We start from the raw sequence: 20,713 nt of genomic DNA, 5'->3' as shown, positions 1-20,713 counted from the left end.
GCGTCGCACCTCACCGCATCGCACCTCACCGCATCTCACCTCACCACATCGCACTCACTGCATCTCACCTCACCGCATTGTACTCACCGCATCGCACCTCACCATATCTTACCTCACCACATCGCACTCACTGCATCGTATCTCACCTTGCCACTCTGCATCTCACCTCAGCACCACATGACACCTCACCTCACCGCCCCTCACCTCACTTCGTCTTGCTCAGCCGCCTCATTGACCCGGCAGGAAAGGAGAGATCCCAGCCCCGAGTACTCCACCGCGCGGGCAGGCGAAGGTCCCTGGGCCTGGTGTGGCACTGCAGCAGACAGTGCACACCTCCCTGCAGCGTCTGCAGCCTCCCTGCGGCGTCCGCATGCCTCCCTGCAGTGCCCACAGCCTTCCCGGGGCAGTGCCCCTGCGGGCTGGCCGAGGTCCCGAGCGCGTACGGCAGGGCTTGCTTCCGGATTGTGTTATGGGGCTAGCGGTGAATGCGACGCGTTAATTATCGCTTGTTGCTTTCAAAGGTGAGATATTCACTTTTAGAAAATATAGATAATAGATAATTTATTTTTAAAAGAAATTCTTTGGAGTGCTTTCTGCAGGGTGTAAGAGGAGGAGAGGAAAGTGAATCTTGCAGTGTCTGATTAAACCATAGTGGATGGTTTGTACATCCTTTGCTGTATCATTACCTTTAGCACTTACTGGATTCAAAAGTGAAATCATTCTATTTCTGAATGCTCACTGTGTCTCTTGTAGTCTAGGGAAATATAAAAAAAAATTAGACCATGAATGATGGTACACACTGCACAGTTTAAGCAAAGATATCACATATCACTTATACAGACATACAGTTATTTACTGAGCATCATTAGCCAGATTTTGACAGTTGACATCATTTGGGGCTACGTTACAGAGAGAACCCTTTGTATACACGCAAGAAATTGCCTCCACTCATCATTTCTACCATTTTCAGCTAACCAGCTTAGTATTAGTAGGACTGCACCTCTAAGTGTGTTTTCCTTAATAGTCCAAGCAACATCGGTCTAGTCACCTACCACAAATGATGATGTCAGTCAGCCTCCCTGATCCCCCTCTCTAACACAGGATTTAATTTAAAGAAAAAAAAAACCCATAACCTTTCAGAACTTAAATAATGTGTATAAATGTTGAAAGTATTCTAGACATAAATATAGGTGATGGTAACCTAGTCATACAAAAATAAATGAAAATGAGGCTGAAGGCCTGATTCATCACTCTGTAGACTGACACTGGAGGAGTRCGAAGAAGCAGAGAATGAGCCCCAGTACTTTAAAATAGGTGGGCTTGTCATTTCTCAGGGTACTTAAATGTAATAGATTGTGACATTTAAATTGTGAACTAAAATTCAGGGGTTCATGATTAATGAGAAGAATAGTTGTGGGGAGTGAATGATATTTTTAGGAAACACATCGAAGTATTTCATTTAGAAGTTTCTCTGCTGTTTTATATCTATCTATCTATCTATCTATCTCTTATTAATATATAGGCCATTTTTACTCTAGGAATTTTGTTAGAGCTGTTAGGATGAAACTTTTTTTTCCCCTTTTTCTCACTTGGAGTAAGCTAGTAGAACCTGTTAGTTGCATGGAAAGTATCAGTTACAGTTGCCCTGAAGGATTTTTTAAGCAGCATACTTTCCAGAAGACAACGGGGATGTGGGATGAACCCAGGATGTGAGAGATTGTACATTTTTTTCTTGTCTCTGCCATGCTTTTGCTTTGTAACCATAGGAAATGCATTTACATGTTTTGTTCTTCTGTTTTTCCATTTAAAAAATACACTTAAAGCCATGTTGGAAAAGTACTGTAAGAGTCTAAGTAGTATTAGGTAAAGTATTTTTGAATATTTTATATGCTTGTATTGCTAGAGTATATTTCTTTTCTTTGAATGAACTGTTGTTGCTTTACTCATTTCAGTTATCATGTAATTTCTGTGCATTTTAGGTATTTGGCTTTTTCTTTATCTTAAAGCATTTTCTAACCTAGGTGTGGATTCTGTAAGTATAGGACCATTCAATGAGTCAATTCACTGTAGGAAACCATGTGTTTTTATCAAATATTTAAGACAGTTTTAGTATGTTTTAGTTAATGAATATATATATGTTTTCTGGAGGAAGGCAATTTTAAAACTTCTTTTGTGTAAAGAGAGTCTCAGCAAAGACAATTGAAATGGCATGGAATATGGATTATCTAACTTCATTCTTTTAAAAAAGGAATTTTGATTTAAATAGAAATAGTGGAACACAGCATGTACAGTAATGATGTGATGTTAAGTTCATGTTTCTCCCCAAGTCATATACCAAACTAAATGAAAGCACATGTATAACAAATAAAGAACTATCAAAATGTTTTATGAGAAGTGTAATTACTGTGTAGGGTACTGTGGGCAAGGGCTGCCAATGCTTCAACCATGCAACTTCTGGATGTGGTTACTAACCATAAAAGCCAAGGATCAGCACTTAAAAATCAAATACACAGGACAGTATTTATATATAAAGTCACAAGTGCAAAGATAGCGAAAGGCAGGAACAGAAAAGGTCAGAAAACTATGCTCTGTCAAGAATATTTTATTTTTACAGGAAAGAGAGATGACCAGCAGTTAGCAAATGTRTATTCTGGTTGCACAGGGACAAGTAAATCATTTTTGTGTTAAGGAAACCAATCCTTCTATCTTTGAAATAAATAATTGTCTTACCACTGATTTCCTAAGGAGCAGAAGCGTTTTTCTGTATGCCCTATCTGTGCATAATTAGAAGAAGGTTGCCGATTTATGCAAGTGCGTATATTCAGCCTAGGAACAATGTCTTCCCTACCCTCATGATTTCTTTTATACCAAAAACTATCTAACTAGGAGATTTCCACGTAGGCATATAATTACTGCATGGTAGGCTAAGTATTTTTTACATAATTGTGATTTCTCCAAACCTTATCACAGTTTCTAATTCAAAGAAGGATTTTAATTGGATTCAAATACAAACTTTTAAATGATGTATAGTGTTCACAACAGTCGGATGATCCTAGAATTTTATATCTGCTTATGCTGTCCAGTGTTTTCCTTTGTAATAAATATAACCTTCAATGCCTTAGCCGACTGGAGGAGCAGATCACAGAGCAAAGCATGTAACTTTTGCTAGCCTGTTGTGCTAAGAATGTTCTGATCTTTGCTAAGCTGTTTATAAATTATTTAAGTATGAAAGGGTGTTTTCAGGACATATTGTATGTAGTGCGCTTTTATATCCTTGTTATTCTGATAGACTTGAGACTTGCATTATTTACATCTAACAAAACCAAAATAACACATACCGGATAATATCTCAGATCTGTTCCTTAAGCCAAGCTCCCATAGATCTGAGTGTAAGTTCAGACTAAAACTAGATAACAATAACATCCTTGAATCAGGATTTGTCTTTTAGTTCATTGTAACATATGAGATGTAAGTTATTCTTACAGGCTTAGTAGTCAACAGGACTCGTGATTATGCAGATAGGCCAGAAAGAAGAACTGTTATGCTAAACAGAGAATTTTTGCTAACAGAAATAAGGAAAATTATTTTGCTCAGCTTGTCATCCTCTACAACATATAATTATCCAAGGATACTGGGATATAGACTTTATTAATATTAATATTTCAGAATTGCTTTATGGCACTATTTTATTTACTTTTAAAAATATTGTTAAGAAATTGAAAAGGATACAGTGATTTCTATATATTTTTAAATTTCTAGACTTGCTTTTTATTTATAATAAATGCATATAAATAACTTCATTATTTTTCACTTAGGTGGGATCTGAACAAAATCTTGGACATACGCTGCAGCTCCTGTTGGCCTGTGTGCCTGGGGTTTCCTCTCTGTAATGTGTGGCTAAGCTGGTGTATGCTTGGATCAAGTCTGAGTGGGGATATATTTGCAGCAGGCACCAGGATGCCGAAACTCAGAGAGAGAGCAGTATAGACATAGCCTGGGAGCTTTCTAGCACTCATGCAAAGGTGCAGTCTTCTGAGAGTGATGAATAATAACGAATTTTTCTTTCCGCATCATGCAACTCATTTTCTAGTCCAGTGCAAAGGTGCAGTCTTTGATGAATAATAAAAAAGTCCTTTTTCTTTCCACCTCTCCTTAGAGAGACCAAAATAGTTATTAATATAGCCTGCCATAAGCTTGTAACTCTCTGTGTTTTATTGAATACATGAGTTCAGAATGATTCATAGCAAGAGCAGGAGTTATATTTTGAGCAAATTCAGGATGTTTTATTCTATGTCATCCCAGGTTTAGGCTTCTCTGTAATATCAGCTTCCATTTGTTACATGAGATTTTACAGTAAGTCATAAGTTTTATGGAAATGTGTTAAGAGGAAGACAAAGTGATTGCTGTGGAATTGATGTACGTGGCTGGACAATCAGTGTACAGTCTTGCAACTATAGGGTTTCTCTTTTGCCAGACAGAACTGGAAACCTATCTAAACTGTCATTGTCTGAGTTGCTTCTGGCATGCTGTTAGAATTTAATCCCCAAAGTTCTGTATTCTGGGCAGAATTCTGTATAGCAGTTAAATTATGTTGCATGTTTTTTAGTATTGCTCTCCTTTTTCCTTCTGTCCTTTAGACTAAGGGCCTAATTCTCATCTACCACCATTAAGGCTCTTCACGCTGTCCTGCCAGTCATATTTGCATTGCCAGACCAATGTGAAGGTGGGGTGTGATCTAAATGGAAAAAACATAGAATTGTGTGAAGATTCCTATACTCGTAGAGGGGAAAGAGATTTATGACTTCTGAACTATTGTTACTCAGAGCCTGGCAATGTAGATTTCACTGAAAATCGCGTAGGTGCCAGTTGTTTTGTGTTGGTAAAAGCAGGAGCATTGTTGATAAATAACATCCTTAAACAGAGTGAGTGTTCTGATTTGACGCTTTTACTTTTTTCATAAAGAATTATTTTTGCAAGTTAAAATTCTATTAAAAAAAAATCCTATATTCTAGCAGGGGAATAAAAAATCAACAAACCAGCTAATTGAAAATCGTGTCCTGAAAATCAGGTTGTCATTGGATATTTATCAAATACAAGTATTTTTTCATATTCAGTGTGACATCTATTTTCCATCTGCATCTTATTATTTGCTGCACTTAACTAGCTCGTCATTGTTATACTTCCTTTTTTCTGTTATTATTTTCTGCACTGTATTTGGCATGATTGCAACTCTTACTATCCTGCTGCTTAAACAATATCTTCAATGAATGTTTCCTGAAGTGACTTTCCACTTCATCTTTGAATTCAGCAACTGTCAAAATGTATGCATGCCAACGTGAAACTGAAGAAGTTATTTCATAGTTGCTGTAAGTTTTAAATATTCATTAGCTGTAAAAATGCAGACCTTAAATGGGTAAAGATGCATTTAGTGTAGTATATTTGTGGATGGCAGTGGCCAGAGTTTGAATCAAAGTGTATCATCACTTGTGCATACTGTTCAATTATAAATTTCATTTGCAATGTATCTTAGAGTCTGTCTTCATATTAAAGTGCTTTTAACGTCTATTACGAAGTTGCAGTGCTGGGTAATGTAATTTCATCCAGATCTACTTCTATCAGATGGAATATTAACTGTCCTGAGCCCCAGCTCATGTTTATGAAAGTTGGAGGGTTTTATTCAGTAAGGTTTAGTCAGACTTTGTTTACAAAGCATGTGCCATACATACAAATTTTCATAAATAAAAGGAAAAAATTCCTTGTAAATTTATTCTTGTCCCTTGAATTGGAGTGTTTTGTCTTTTAAAAAGCATATAGTGAAAAAAAAATCCTATTTTTATGTTTTATTCCCTATGTTCAAATAATGTACTTTTAACTCAAGATAAATCTTTATGAATATCATTACTCAACAGATATATTTTTTGTTGTTTGACTGTTTACACAGATCTAAAACTGACCTGTTGGAAGCATGCATAATTTCTTATTCTGTAGAGTATGTAAAGAAATGAAGCATACTTGATTGCTCTGTCTGTCCGATCCTCCAGTAATTTTTCAGTGCATTGGCCACTTTCAGACTGAGTTGAAAGCACAAATATAATTAAGTTCCTTCACTTTTCATGAAAATGAGTGTGTAGGAAAGGAGAGAGCCCCTCCTTTATATCCTTTGGCCTTCACTGAGAAAGGTAGAGCTCAATTATCATAAATTCTGTTTGACAGAATTTATAGTAGTTGGCTGGTCAATCAGCAAGTACACAGATCTGGGTTACCTACAGCATTTCGTGTCTTGCATAGCAGGACATTAGAGATTATTGCAGGGGTTCCGGATTTAGGGACAGTAGTAATCTGTTGGAAACTAAGCATCAGCAGTTTTGCTGCTTGTGTAGCATTTTTTTTTTAAACGGTAACTCTGGAATTATTTGTATGTATAAGAATTCTAGGGAAGGGGGTTTAAATTAAGTTTCATTTCCTGTGTGTCACAGAAAATGTGAAAACAGGAATTCTAAAATCTCAGAAAAATAGAAAGCAAAAGATCAGAACTGTAATTTGATTATTTTTTGAAAACCTCATGGGGAGGGGACAAGGGAAGGAGGATCTGAAATGCGAACATTGAAAACTTTGATTTGGTAATACTGCCTTACCAAGTACAAAGCACGTCTTTGGAAGAATTGATTGCCTTCTGTTCCCATAAAAGTAAGCCCTTGTCTGGACATTATTTCAGATWAAAAGTAACTAACTTCATTTATAGATTTTGGTCTCTTACTATAGGTCTAAAGTGTTTTGCTAGGTCAGCACTATCCCTCCCTTAAGCCTTCCTTCCTTGAAGAGAAAGGAAAAGTCTCTGAGCTCTGCAGCAGTACCTGGAGGAGAGAGGTGCTTCAGTGTCATCCTGCTTTCACTGATACAAGGGAAGAAATGATGTGTTGGTACTGTTATTCTGCTGCATCCTCCTTTACTTTTCTGCATGACAGGAAAAGGTGGGAGAAAGTACAGCTTGTATGAAGGAATGATCTGGGTTGAAATGGCCTTCCTAGCTATTCTTTGCTCATGTTTCAAAGCAAAATATACTTTAAAATACTAGTAAAATTCACTAAATGGTCCATGATAGTGGTTACCAGTAGCTTCCAGCTCACAGAGTTTGCTTTTGCATCTTTAAAGARATGTTTCAAGTTTAACCCAGGGATGAACTAGTTTTATTTTTTCTATTAGGTACTGTGATGTTACGTTTTCTACTACAAACAGCCTCTCCAGTGGAAGACATATATTATATCTGTTCGTCCTTCATGGGCTGCTCATTGTGGTCTGAAATGCAATATTGCCCTTTTAAGAGTTTAAAAGATCAGGGAAAGGAAATGGATCTCAATGATTTTCATTCATTTAGATCATGGTTCGGATTTTTGAACAGATATTATACAAATAAATATTTTAAAATTCTAGATGTGTCTTGGCAAAGAAGGTAAAACTAGCTATCTCCTGTCTTTTTTTTTTCAAGTGTCAAACCAATTATGAGGTAGAACCTGAAAAAAAGACATATCATATATGTTAGAAGAGAAAGTAATAGATTATAGTTAGGTAATCTCAATAAAAAAGAAACAAAAATCCCCAACTCATTTCTTTCTTCTAAGTTAACAAGCATATTTCTACATTTAACTGATTATAAACTGGTAACGGGAGTGGTTCTGGTTTTTTCTGTCTTTCATGGCACATGCAAACATTCAAATATTTAATCTTAACACCACCAGAATGGTTTCTTTTATGAAGCTATATATGCTACATATGAACAGAAATGCTTGCCCATATCCTATATAGGTGAAGAATAATTGCAGTTCTCCTCTGTATGTGTTTTTAACTTTGAACTTGAATAGTTTGCACTTAAAAATATGCAATAGCTTTCCAAAGATATACTTCTGGCAGTTTTTTTTTTCAGATAGTCAAGCAGAAACATTGTCAAAAAAATTTTTTTTCTGTATAGAAATACATGCCAGAAATCTTGACAACCAAATAAATCAGGGGTAAAATATCTTTTAAAGAAGCCTTATTGAACACGGATGTATAACAAGTATTGATGCTGTCGCTCATGTGTGTAGCTGTGATGTTGTATTGCTATATATAGCCTGCAAAGAAACAGAAAGAGATAGAAGATAGATGATGTGTCTTATGTGAAAACATTAATGCCAAATAAGACCTGCTGTGCAGTGCTCTGAAGAAGCAAATTAGTAATATAAATAAGGACCTGGATAAAACATTCAGTGGTCAAACAAAGCAGAAAGGCTTGTAGGTTAGTGAAAAGAAATGTAATACTCCTGCTTTGTCTTTTATCATTTCATGATTAGTTTGTATTCCTGCCTTATAATACGAGAAATGCTTACCTTGTGTGGGTGCAGTGAAATCAGATACCAGCACAGTACCTGGTTAAGAAATAAATTTAGAGAAGAACGCATTAAACTGAAGATCATAAGTGGGAGTCACCCATGTATGTATTGTCCTTACGGGTAAGAGATATTAAGTGTGAACTTCTTGTTTCTAAATCAATGTCATTCCTCCCATGTGGTTTTGTCCTTGCATTTGCTACAGTCAAGACATGACATTTACCCAGTTGTGATGGCTGGGCTAGTTAGTGAAGTGTGAGTACTACAGGAGCTGCTGAATCCCCTTCTGCGCTTGTACCCTGCAGACTTGAGGGAAATCAGGGTATAGGGGAAGCTGCCCCACAAAGATGCTGAAAAGTTGGGAAAAGGGATTAAAGCTATTTTTTTAGCAGACAAGGTGAAGACGGATGTATCACTTTCACAGTTTGTTTTACTTAAAAATTATTTTAAATACATCTGAGTGAGGTTGAGGGCAGCCTAGAGAGAAGGTAGGAGCTTCACTGGATAGAGTCATAGATTTTTCTACCAGAAGGATGGCCTTGCCTTAAAGTGCTTCTGCTCTAGCTGATATCTCTCCCAAACTGGTGAGAGTTGAAGGATTTTACCTGATGTAAAAGAGAGTTATCCGCACTTTTAGATTCAACTATGGTCATATTCCATAAATGAAGCTAGGGCTTTCAAGAACAGCAGTACATTTAGGAAAGGATGGAAGCTTTAGTAGTGATCCCAGTGGATTTCTTTAAATCACATACTTGAAGCCTCACTGAAATGGATTTTTAAACTTCTGATGCCCGTAGTTACCAAGTTATAACTCTGCAGCACCAGCAGTGGGGGAACGCTTCAGTAGTACAGTACAGCCRTGTCACAGCACAGAACAGAACAGAAGGAGATACTCAGCAGCCCTGTCTTTAGCGCAGGGGGGCTAATCTCCGTAGGCTTTCTCTGTACTGAGCAGGAGTGATGATCGTGGAGGAGTGACTTCAGGTGCTCTGATCCTGGTCTCTGCAAAAGCCTTTCCAAAGGCCACGGAGGGAGTGTAGGGAGACTCTCCTCTCTGGGGGTGACCTTTGTAGCCAGTCTCCCTGGTTAGAGAATAGTTCCTGTCTGGATTAATACCACTGCACCTATCAGTGTAACTACAGTGACAGTAAATCTTGAATAATTCTCCATCTTTCATTAGTTGTACTTTACTAATTATATGTTTAATTATTAATGTTCTAAAGAGTATTTTACTATATTATTTGTTTAAATATTATTCCTAACCCTACTTTAACAAAAGTCAAGTTTTCAGCAAGTTAATAAGGTAGCTGCAATGAGGAAGAAAGTTAATTTATATTATCCTGTACTGATGTTGTTCCATGCCACACAGCTTGTACATAAAAAACAGAAAACAAAATTTAGCGTCATAAATAGACTTGTTAATGTTGATTTAGTGATGATGACAACAGTTATAATGCTGATAATTTTATTAAAAGATATTTTTTTGAAAGTGATCAAACCTGAATTTTGAAGGCACGTGGAGAAACAATCAATTGACACCATGGTGCTTCATTATTCTCATTACATTCTCTCACTAAGTAAAACTATTATTTTGAAACCAGTGTGATTGTTACAGATTATAAACACCTAATAGAAATGAATTTGAGTACTACTGCTGTTACTTTTATACTGCAATCTGGAGTTTTTACAGATGCAAAATTCCATGTCCTAGTGAAAACCAAGGGCCACCTTTGCTTGGGACACCTAGTGTTGATGAATTTCAGCTGGCTGCTGCCTTTTTTGGGAAACACATCTGGAGGAGGACACAACTTTTTAAAGATAGTTTAACAGTTAAATCATTCGTTGAAAGCCACTCCCAAATTCTAGGTCAGTTTCCAAATGCACTAGATCAAAATATATGCCCTCCTAGTAAAAATATTTGTGAAAAATTAGATACACATAATAATATGAAACCCAGTATATTTTGAGAAAAGGCTACTGAAACAACTGGCTTGCAATAATGAATTATTATGGAATATTGTAATGAATATATCAATTTTCATATAGCTACTATGCATACTGCTTAGAAGCTTGGATTCCTCTTTTTGTATAGAGCATGTCTGCATGTCCCCCTTTTAATGGCCAGTTCACACACTCCTACTTCTGCTCATACAAAGCATTGTAGGTCAGCTGCTTGCTAAAGTCAGTCACTAGGAACACATCACTTCAATTGATCTTTCCCAATAAATATGGATTTTGATTTCTGACTGCTGTGCTGATGTTTAAAACCCTGAAGAGCATGGCTCAGCCACCTGTGAGAATGCCTGTCTTGCCACCATGACTCGCTCTACTGGGGTTGCAAAGCAGTTTTGTCAGAAGAGCTTTCCCTGCAGTTTATCTGCCCCACAAGATGTTCCTTGCCACATCAAGGGAAGTGAGCCCCTACCTTCACCTTGTCCTGAACCAGATGGAAACTCCCTCTCTGTAGCCTTCAGCAGCTCTCAGAAAAAAAAGCACCTACACATTCATTCTATGACTTAACACCCCCCCCCAATACTTAAGCTCATCCTTTCAGCAGAACCAGAAGTAAGAGAGCTTTCTACACTTACATTTCAGGAAAAACACTGAAAGAACAGAGTGTCAATTAAATTTGTAAAACCTGTGGCATCTAATTTGYTAATCCTGCTTGCCTGTCTCTTCCTGTCCCACTGCATCAAACAGTTTAAAAACACAAGCACCCAGATCCTGCAGTAAATTCCATGCAATGAACTGATGAACTTCTACAAAGTCTGGTATGGGCAGCTGAATGAATGAAACAGGCTCACACCCACATTTTTTCTAGGAAGATGGGATATACTGAGAATCATTACCCTACCCTTTTCTTTACTTGTCAAGTTCTGCTGTTAATTTTGAGAGTCCCTAAACTGAGGAAGTTAGTGTTCTAAGTGCTGGTGTGGTTTGGGTAGGCATCTTGTATAAATGGATTTTAACTCTGCAAGCTGCACCTCGTAATCTTCTTAAAAGGGTTTTGACAAGAGAATTAATGCTTATTAGTGTCTGTCAGCTAGAGCACAGTAAAAAAAAGATATAGGTGAAAATCTTACTTGAAGGATTTCAAAAGGAAGCTGTTGTAGTTGATTATGGTTTGAAGTGGTAAAAGGGTATCACTGTGATATAGAAGCAACCATAGACACCAGAGAATTATTACTCTCATCTGTAGTTAATAAGGGTAAATTGGATTATAAATGAGGATAAAGATTTAATCCCTCCTGGACTTGATTTAGGAAGAAGATTGAGAGTCAGTATGCAGTATAAGTGGGCCCTCTGAGCCTTCCTTGGGATCTAAGAGATCCCTGAAGTCTTTGATTCTGAGGAGGAATCAGTAAAAATTTCTTGTTAGAAGAAGTATTTATACTGTGGACATAATATAATGTTAAGGATAAGTATATGTTGCCTTAGGCTTTGTTCACTGTTAACTATGTAATTTTGGTTGATTTTGAAGAACTTATCCATTGGATAAATAAATGTTTTTGTCAAATTAACTAGCAGCATTTGACTGAAYGATAGGTCTAATGATCACTGACAATTGTTTGTCATTCTGTGACTCCTGCACCTGAATTTCCAATATAATCTCTTAAGAACGCTCCATTTCTTTCTTTGCTTAATGGTAGGTGCTTAGTCTATTATAAAAGATTCTTTCTAATGCTGTCAGTTAGTGGTTGGCTTACCTGCTGATTCATAATAATTGATAATCATGTTTAAAATGTATTTTACTAAACTAATTCACATTAGTTTCATAAATACGTTATAACTTTCTGAACTGCTAGTCCATGTGCTGTCTTATTGGAAGGAATTCTACAATTTCTTTTTTGTTGAAAAAAATTTTTTTTAATGTTTTCTTTTTTAAGTTTTAAATGTTTTGCTTTATTTTTATCCAGGAACATTTTTTCTGTAAAAGAAGGAAAATAGGATACAAATTTTATGTATACTATTCATTTATTGAATTTTGTCTGCTTTTATTCAGTTCATGGCAATGCATCAACACTCCCACTCTTTTTAGTTACTCCTTAGTATAGAAGTCTTGTCCTACTTCCAGTTATTTTCAGGATTCATCTGTCTGTTTGTTGTCACTTTTTAGAGATGGGTTAAAGCTCTTTACCCTTACCAATGAACAGTTCTTAAAATTGTTATCTTGCTTGCAACAAATAATTTATCCAATGCTAAGAGAAAGAAAGCGTAAGAGAGTGAAAGAGAATGTGCTTATTAATAGTCATTTGTGCTTGCAAGTGAGAAAAGAGAACTGAGCACTCAAATTAGTTTGTGCCCAGTAAAATGTCAGAGAGAGATGGATAGAAGAGGTAGTGATACTGTCTAAAGTTTTTCTTTTAGCCAGATAGAAAACTGCTATTTTGGGCAGTAGTTCTATAGGCCTCTTGTATGTTCAGACATCTCGATGCAAAGCATTGTATGCTTATAAATGTATAACTATATGTTTATAATTCTAAGCTCTTTACGAAAGGGACTGTACCAGCATATCTACTTGTACAGTTATTGCTACAGCATGGCTTTGGTGCTAAATGGGATTTCTGAACACTGCCTGTGTTAAAATGATAATTATGCTCATATTGATAACTGGTGGTGGGATGTTTTGTTTCATTGTGTACTGACAAAATGTATTTTAATTGTTTTATACATTAGGTGTGTGTGTTGGGGGGGTTGATTCTTTTTTTCTTATGCCAATATTTGTGGGCTTGGTGCATGCAGGTAGGGAAATTTCTCTGAAAAAGCCCTTGAGAACCATTGTCCTTTTTCTTCTTGCAGACCTTTGGAACGTTCCAGTGAAGATGTAGATATAATATTCACTCGACTGAAAGAAGTAAAAGCTTTTGAGAAATTTCATCCAAACCTTCTCCAACAGATATGTCTCTGTGGATATTATGAAAATCTGGAAAAGGGAATCACATGTAAGAGAACTTCATATGATGATCGGTTTTGTGAAGATTAAGTTGGGATTTACGCTGGGATCGTCTCTAGGAGATTGATGAGAGAGCAAAGCTAGTGGAATAGCCATAAAAATGTTTACAGCCCTAGTCATGGGGGAAGGCAGGACTAAAGTGCTGCTTGCTCTACAAATACAGTCTGTGGTAAATCTATGGCAACAAGGCATACATTATTGGATTTAGGACTCTGCCGCTGTTTTGCTGAAAGATTAGAAGCAAGTCATTGCACTTAAGCCTCATTCTTCCCCTATAAAGGTATTATTGATCTCCTTTTTTAGGGTGCTTTGTGATGTCAGGGGCAAAAGTGAAATCTGTTACCTGGGCATATCACTAATAGTGTATGATTTGCAGTTGCTCTGGATAGCACAAGACAGATTTGCAGAGCTGCATACTGCTGTGGGGTGCAACAGCTCTGTGCCTGCCCTGGCAGCCCCTGTGCCAGATGAAGCTGGACAGCTGTGCTTGGTCCATGAAGCTGAGATGGGAATAAGTGGTGGTCCTGTGATGGGAATGTGTGAGTTCCCAGTGCTGTACCAGGGGAATAACTGATGGAGACCTGATGTAAGTGATATTTGATAAAGTCTCTGGAACCCCTCTGGTAAATTCGGCATGCTTTAGGCACCCAGGATGGGGGTTTGTTTTGAGTAATAGGAATTCTAATGCTCAGTAATCACACAGCTGAAATGTCTGAATATCGAAGTCCTGCAGTTGTTTCTTAGCCAGAGTTCTCACTGAAGTCAGTGGGAGCTGTATCGGCATTGGAAGATTCTGAATATCAAAGGGAAGTTGTTCAGAAAGTATTTATTTATTGTCTAAGATAGCAGTGAAAGAGGAAGCAAACTGGGGAGATGGGTGAAGCAATGCTGTGTGCTTTCACACACCACTGGTAGCCTGGTAGTCTCTGGATCGATATACTAAAATGGGTACTTTGCAGTGCATTGGATATATTATCAAACAAGTAAATAATCTGATGTGGCAAATTCTATAGTGCCAGCAGGGGCTACAGAAATACAATAATCCGAGGGAAGATGTTAAAGTTGATAAACTTATGAGTCAACTTTTACTTACAATATTTCATCTTTCCAGTATTTCGTCAAGGTGATATTGGGACGAACTGGTATGCTGTCCTGACAGGATCACTGGATGTTAAGGTTTCTGATACAAGCAACCATCAGGTAAAATACAACTGTTTTTTAAAACCATCCATTTTGTAGTACAAAAAAGGGTTATGGCTTATAGCAAGGTAGATAACAATGACATATTGTACAGATATTTTCTYATCACAAGCGTGTTTCTCTCTGAGTTTCCTTCAGTCTTGCTTGTCCTTTGTCCATAGAGGCAAATCATGCCACTCATTTCAAGAAAACTGAAATGTAATGCTATGGAAAGGAGTCTACATCTGAGTATGAAATAGGACTCATCATAGTCTTTTCTCAAAGTTCTATATGAAGTATAGCTAAAGTTCTGTGAGATTTTTAATTGACTCTCTGGAAATATTTTAATTTAGTCCCTGTTCTAAAAGTTTAAACCAAAACCACCAACAGTGCAGTCTGATAGCAGCACACTGCAGTCGCCACTGCAAAATGACAAACTGCTGTCATGTTAGACCAGAAAACTAGAGGTAATATCTATTTATTGCAAATAAATAGGAGAACAAGGAAAAGTCCCCAAATTTGCAACTTATTTCTCAGTATCTTGGCACTCCTGAAATTACAAAATTTCGAGTTCAGGAAAAAATAAAAAATGGATGAGATTTTTCTCCTGGAGAATAATTAAACAATTGAATTATATTACTCTATTCCATAATGTACTGTGTAAAGTTACATACAGGGTTTAGCCCTGTTTTGGTTGGAGGAGGTTTGATCTGTGTAGCTGCAGAATAAGAACATGCACACGTGTGTACTTCTCCTAAGTAGTCTGATATGCCACATCAGTGCTTTTTAACTTTGAATGAAGTAATATCAGTAGTTTTTTTGAGAAAACAGCTGTATTAAGAATGCTTTTAGGAACTCAGTGGTGGCTTGCTTTATTTTTGCAAGCACCATGGGTCAGGCTGGCTTAGGAACCATTGCTTCTTCCAGTGGCAAGGTAGCCTCTCAGCTGTTCACTGAGCTCTTGGCGAGGCACTGGCACCCAACTGATAGCTCCCACAGACTTCAGAGCTCAGCAGGGGCTCAGAAACCTTGGGAAAAACTTCTGCAAGCAAATACTAGCTTTCTTGAGCTATACAGCTCTGCTTCGTGAGAGCTACAAGATGCTGTGGCATAAGAATTTGCTTATGCTGGTTTTGCTCATAAATGTATTAGAAGCCTGAAGCAGATGAGGATTTTCCAGTGTAACAAGACTACTTTAGACCCCTCCCTTCCCCCACTTTACTCTCCAACTCATGTTCCCTTAATGTAGTGCTGACAAGTCACACACTCCCTGCTGTGCGAGCAGTACAGCTGTGTCTCCTGGGAAGGCACTCCTTTGCATCGTGTCCTGTACCCACTCCCATGTTTGAGATCTGGGATTGTCAGGTGGCTCTTCATGGGATTATACCTCTGACATCTGGCTCGTTGTGCCTTCACATGCCTGGTATAGCTACCCAGACCTTGAAGTATACCACTACTCTTTTTCCCTCCTGCTTTGAATATAGCATGCACGTTTACATATGTACAGTGATAAGTCTTAATTCTTTGCCCAAAGTTCAGCTGGTCAGGGAAGGCTTCTTGCTCCTAGCAGATTGGCAGAAACTGTGGATTTTTTGCACAGAATCTCCCATGAAACTGGGTCAGAATGCAAGTCAGTGCAGCCTGTGAGCACTGGGTCTTTCTACTTGTTACAGTAAAATGATGGGATATAAAAGGAACTTCTTTCATATCATTATTTTTAGCAACCTCTTCACTATACTAAGTAGAGACTGGTAGAGAGTATAATTAGCCTAATCTGAGCAATTCTCAGAACGGTCTGGCTGTCAGTGGTATTGTCACAATTTAGAACAGTACTCTTATGAGACCCTTTTCTGTGCAGGTTTAAAGAAATCAGGTATCTTTTCTGCTATTTGCCAAAAGATGGCACTACACCATTGCTAAGGACAGTTCTCTTTGCTGAATCAGAAAGAAGTATATCCACATAAGATTTCAGGATGGGGAGGTTAAATGAACAGTCTGTTTGGAGTATTGATTTATTCCATTATATGGAGGATGGAACAGTTCAGATTTTTAAGAAATCTAATGTAAATATATGTATATATTTTCCTGCTCATTTGGATTCATTGCATTTACCTGCCAAGAGGCAGGTAGCTCTACTAATTCACAAAGTCCATTCTGCAATAATTTCTAAACCTCACATTTCCTTCTCACAGGAGCAGCAAACTGAATTCTTATCACTGCCTAAGATACAACTTCACTGTTGGAAGGACAGCAGTTCATGCCTTTACTGTACCAGTGCTGGAGAGGTTTGGTGGGTGGGAACTCATAAATAGTATTTGAGCCCAGTATTTTCTGTTTTTTGCTCCACTTTGGTGTTTGTAGCATATCCTTCCTTGGTTTCTTGCTCCTAGTCCTTCCTTTAGCTCTTGGGTGCCCTGTTCCGGACTTGCCTGAGCTTTCTTGTTGGCATGATGATCGTCCTCCTTAAGCTTGAAATACTTGCTAACACTCTGAGTGCAATACTTCTGCACTCGCTGCAAGCCCAGATGATGGAGAAAATACAGTGTAGCCACACAGGCATGCAGCCCTGACAGTCGGTTGTCAGCACTGTGCTCCAGCTAAGAATAGATGACCAGTGCTCCAGATGTAATGCTTGTAACCTACTCTGGAGCATGTTTTCCATTAACAGCTTCCAGGAGCCAAAGCTTTCTTTGCCAAGCCGTGGTAATGATTAATTGCTCTGCTGTTAGTTTATTATACCATGAATAGCACTAAAGTAAGGCTAATGATTAACTTCATAGCATGGAAGACATCCAGGCTGGAAGTTCCTATCTACAAAAATTTGAAGGGCATTTGAGAGAGGACCTGGGGGATCCCAGAAAAGTGCACTTTGTGGATGCTATGCTTATGGGTTGGAGATGGGATGGATGCAGTAAGTGGCCTGACTTTTTTTTTTTTTTTGGCCAGTTATGTAACTGAATAGAGTCCCCAGTGCTGGCATTTTTGGCAGAATCTGGGTGATAAGGTGAAGGACTCCTACACAGTTGCAGTATGCTCAGTAGGTAATGAATATATTTCTCTCTGCACTTACATGAATGCTTGCTTGAAAAAGGGCAAAATATTCCAAATATTTGAGGGGAATTCATCTGCTAACAGCACCATTACTCATTCTTGTTCCTTTAACCCACAACCCAGGTAAATAGATAAAATATTGTCACTGTAAAAGAAGTAGGGTTGTTGGGCATTAGCTGCTTGTGCTAAAGAAGGCAGTTTGCCTCTTCGTGTGATCATGAAATGAGCAGTTTAAACTATGGAACAGGCAATTTCAGACAGTTTTTGGAAGCTAAAGAGCCAAGAATCAACCCTGCTAACAGGATCCATCTTCTGCTCCCTGTCTGCTAGAGACCAGCTAACTCCAAACATCTGTCAGTACAAGAAATCATATCTCATCTCTCATGCATGAGTAGTAAGCAATGTTGCTCTGATTGATTTGGGAGCTGCTAGTAGTCTTATGGACAKTTCCTTAATCAAGAAATAAGATATCTCTACCCTGCTTATGGGTTGGGTTCTGAGTTACCTTGTCTTCAAGAGAACACCTTATTCCAAGTGGAGGTCCAGAACTGTCAAGAGGCACTTTGTTTTGGACTGGTTCAGATGTCTTGCTTTCCCATTATGCTAGGGAATGAGAAGCTCTTCGTACAAAATCACTCTAGTCTTTGGGATAGAAGCTTAATAAAATTCAAATCTGTTTTATTTCCATCATTGTTTCACTAGGCTGGTCATGGTCTTCCATAGCAGCTGGAGGCTGTTAGCTGGATTTCAACACCAGCTGTTCATTTGTTATGCTTATTTATCATACTGGCCTACAACCAGAGAGGTAACTGAGACCCTCCAGCTGTTCCCTTATCTTATGTCCCGAACCAAGAACAATATGGCACTGTCTGAAGCCACCAGTTCTGCCCTCGTCCTTTCACAGTCACAGCAGACAATCCTTCCAAGCTCCTCAGCTTTGCTGCTTCAGGGTTTACTGAGTCTTGAAAGCTGTCTGTGTTCCAGACATCCCTGGGACTTGGAAGCTTTTTTTGCTGTTTCCCAGATATAAGGAAATGTTGTCTTCCTGAGCCCAAAAAAGCAAGCTTTTGCCCCTTTCTTGAGACACGGTGATCCCTTCCATTTAGCAGCACTTTCAGCCAGAAACAAGGTGTCTGATGGAGTCCCAGAAGTTAGGTGTTTTTCTGTGTTTGGCCTTGCTCCCTAAACTATCTTTGTTCCAGGCTAGCCTTCACTTCCTATTTTAATTCTAGTGTATGTCTTGCTCCTGCTTCAGCCTTCCATCTGCCTTGGTTGCTTGCTACTAAATTTCCCTTGCATCTTCTTCAGCTTCCTGGACCAGTGTTACTTTGATTTTCTGCTCTAAGYGTGACAGATGCAGGAGTGTACAAGTTTGTAAATTTACAGTCTCAGCAAAAATTACAGAACTGTGTTGTATCTTCAGGAAGAGAGAAGCTGACTATTGTATTTAGATTCCTACTGGCTGAAAACTGTTTAGAAACAACTAATAGTCTTTTAATACTTAAGATGAGCAGGAGGTTGGACTAAATGACCCCTTGAGGTTTTTTCCAACTTAAATGATCGTATGATGACGAGTACGGTGTTGATATCAATATGGTAAATCAACTATCTTGAATAAAAATATAGTATTAATCCCTCTTTTAGATGTTTATCTGCCTGCCTAGGAAGTTAAATTCCAGTGAGCCTGGGAATAAATATGTTGTGTAGCAGTTACTCTATGCTAATTCTTTATGCAGTCACCTTTTAGAGTTTGATAGTTGTCTCCCACGGGAAGTGGAGTAACCTATCTTTCAGTTAATGCTTACTAAGAATGCCTCTATGATCTTGGCCCCTGCAGAGGCATGTAGTCTAGAAATCTGGTCTAAATGTGCTAATGGATCTAGACTTCAGTGCAGCTAGTGCTTAAATAGTTCATGCTCATGCTTGCTGCACTTTGGCTTCCTCATGTAGACACCTGGTCTGTGATTTCTCACAGAAAATGTTAGTAATATCAATCGGGAGCAAGCTGAGGATTCAGATAAATAAGAATGATAACAATTATTATTTGCTATTATAATAAGAGGAAGTATTCCATGTACTGTTTGAAATGTTCCCTTAAAGAGGAATTCACATTTAGGATCTCATAGCTAAAGTCTGCAAAGCTATGTTATGTCACAAGAGGGCAGTGTTAGAATACATAGCAATCTGAGTGCTTGCAATGTTTGATACTAAAATGGTTTGTTTGAAATGGAGCTATTTAATATAGCTGCTTTAAAGAGTTTGACCAGAGCAGATTTCTCTAGTTCTGTTCCACTGAGGCAGTGAAATGTGCTAGCTGCTCCCGATCATGGCAGTAATTTAATTTGGTATCGAAATGGGACAATACAATTACAGTACAGAGATGTGACAGGATTACCTATCCAGTGCATCCTGAGTGGTGGCTGGTCTGCTCTCTGTACAAATTATTTATGAATTCCTGGCTGTTCAGCAATCAAGAAGAGATGGAAGAAGGCTCACTGGTTATGGTAAAAATGTCACACTAAAACTGCAGAGGTAAGTTTAATGCAGTGTTTTGGTCTTGCCTCAACTTGCTTGTAACGAATACCCAGATAAATATTGTACTTAAAAGTTGCACAAAGACTTAGTAAGCACCTTTCAAAGTAAACAGGAACTGCAGCCTGTTTTGAATGTACCAGAAGAATGTCCTTACCCTTAGTTAAAAACAGATTCCAAATTTACTTTTTACTTGGCACTGTTACCTACTCATTGTTATAACTGATGTAGAGAGTAGAAGTCCATTTTAGAGATAGTCCTGGTTTGGTAATGACTTTAAAATATTGTCAGCTGCCTTGTCTATGTTAAGTTTTTGATCTCTACTTTGAAGATGAACAGGTTCTGAAGGGTGACTCTTGAAAACTCCCCAGTAAAAAGCTGGGGATAAATCTGTTATGGCAAAAGCTTCAGTGTGACATAAGTCACTGATATATATGTTTGTTTGTTTTTAATGGCCCAAAGAAGTTGTAGAGTCAAACAATGTAAGATGCCATTTTGCCAGATTTTGCAGTGTTGTGTTTCACTGTATTAGATTCAGTGCCTTTTACCCCAAATAATTAAGATTTATGTACCTGTCTGATACAATGGGGAGGAATGAGGATAAGAAAAAAGAGGGCCAAATAGCAATTTAATC

The 20,713-nt window shown here is 38.0% G+C and overlaps 1 protein-coding gene across 2 annotated transcripts in view; it reads left to right on the top strand.

The window, feature by feature from the left end:
- RAPGEF4 (Rap guanine nucleotide exchange factor 4) overlaps window positions 1–20,713 on the top strand; it is a 165,979-nt gene that overhangs the window by 2,814 nt on the left and 142,452 nt on the right. Inside the window, exons 2-3 of one of the 2 annotated variants that reach the window (XM_026061444.1) lie at window positions 13,164–13,306; window positions 14,429–14,517. In XM_026061444.1, coding sequence (XP_025917229.1) covers window positions 13,164–13,306; window positions 14,429–14,517 — 232 coding nt within the window. Of the gene's footprint in view, window positions 1–13,163; window positions 13,307–14,428; window positions 14,518–18,683; window positions 18,750–20,713 lie in introns of those variants that run through there. The other variant, XM_026061445.1, reaches the window with a different exon arrangement.

This window comes from Apteryx rowi, unplaced genomic scaffold (assembly GCF_003343035.1).
Source record: "Apteryx rowi isolate R43461 unplaced genomic scaffold, aptRow1 scaffold_180, whole genome shotgun sequence".
NCBI lineage: Eukaryota > Metazoa > Chordata > Aves > Apterygiformes > Apterygidae > Apteryx > Apteryx rowi.
This window is presented reverse-complemented; position numbering and strand designations above follow the sequence as displayed.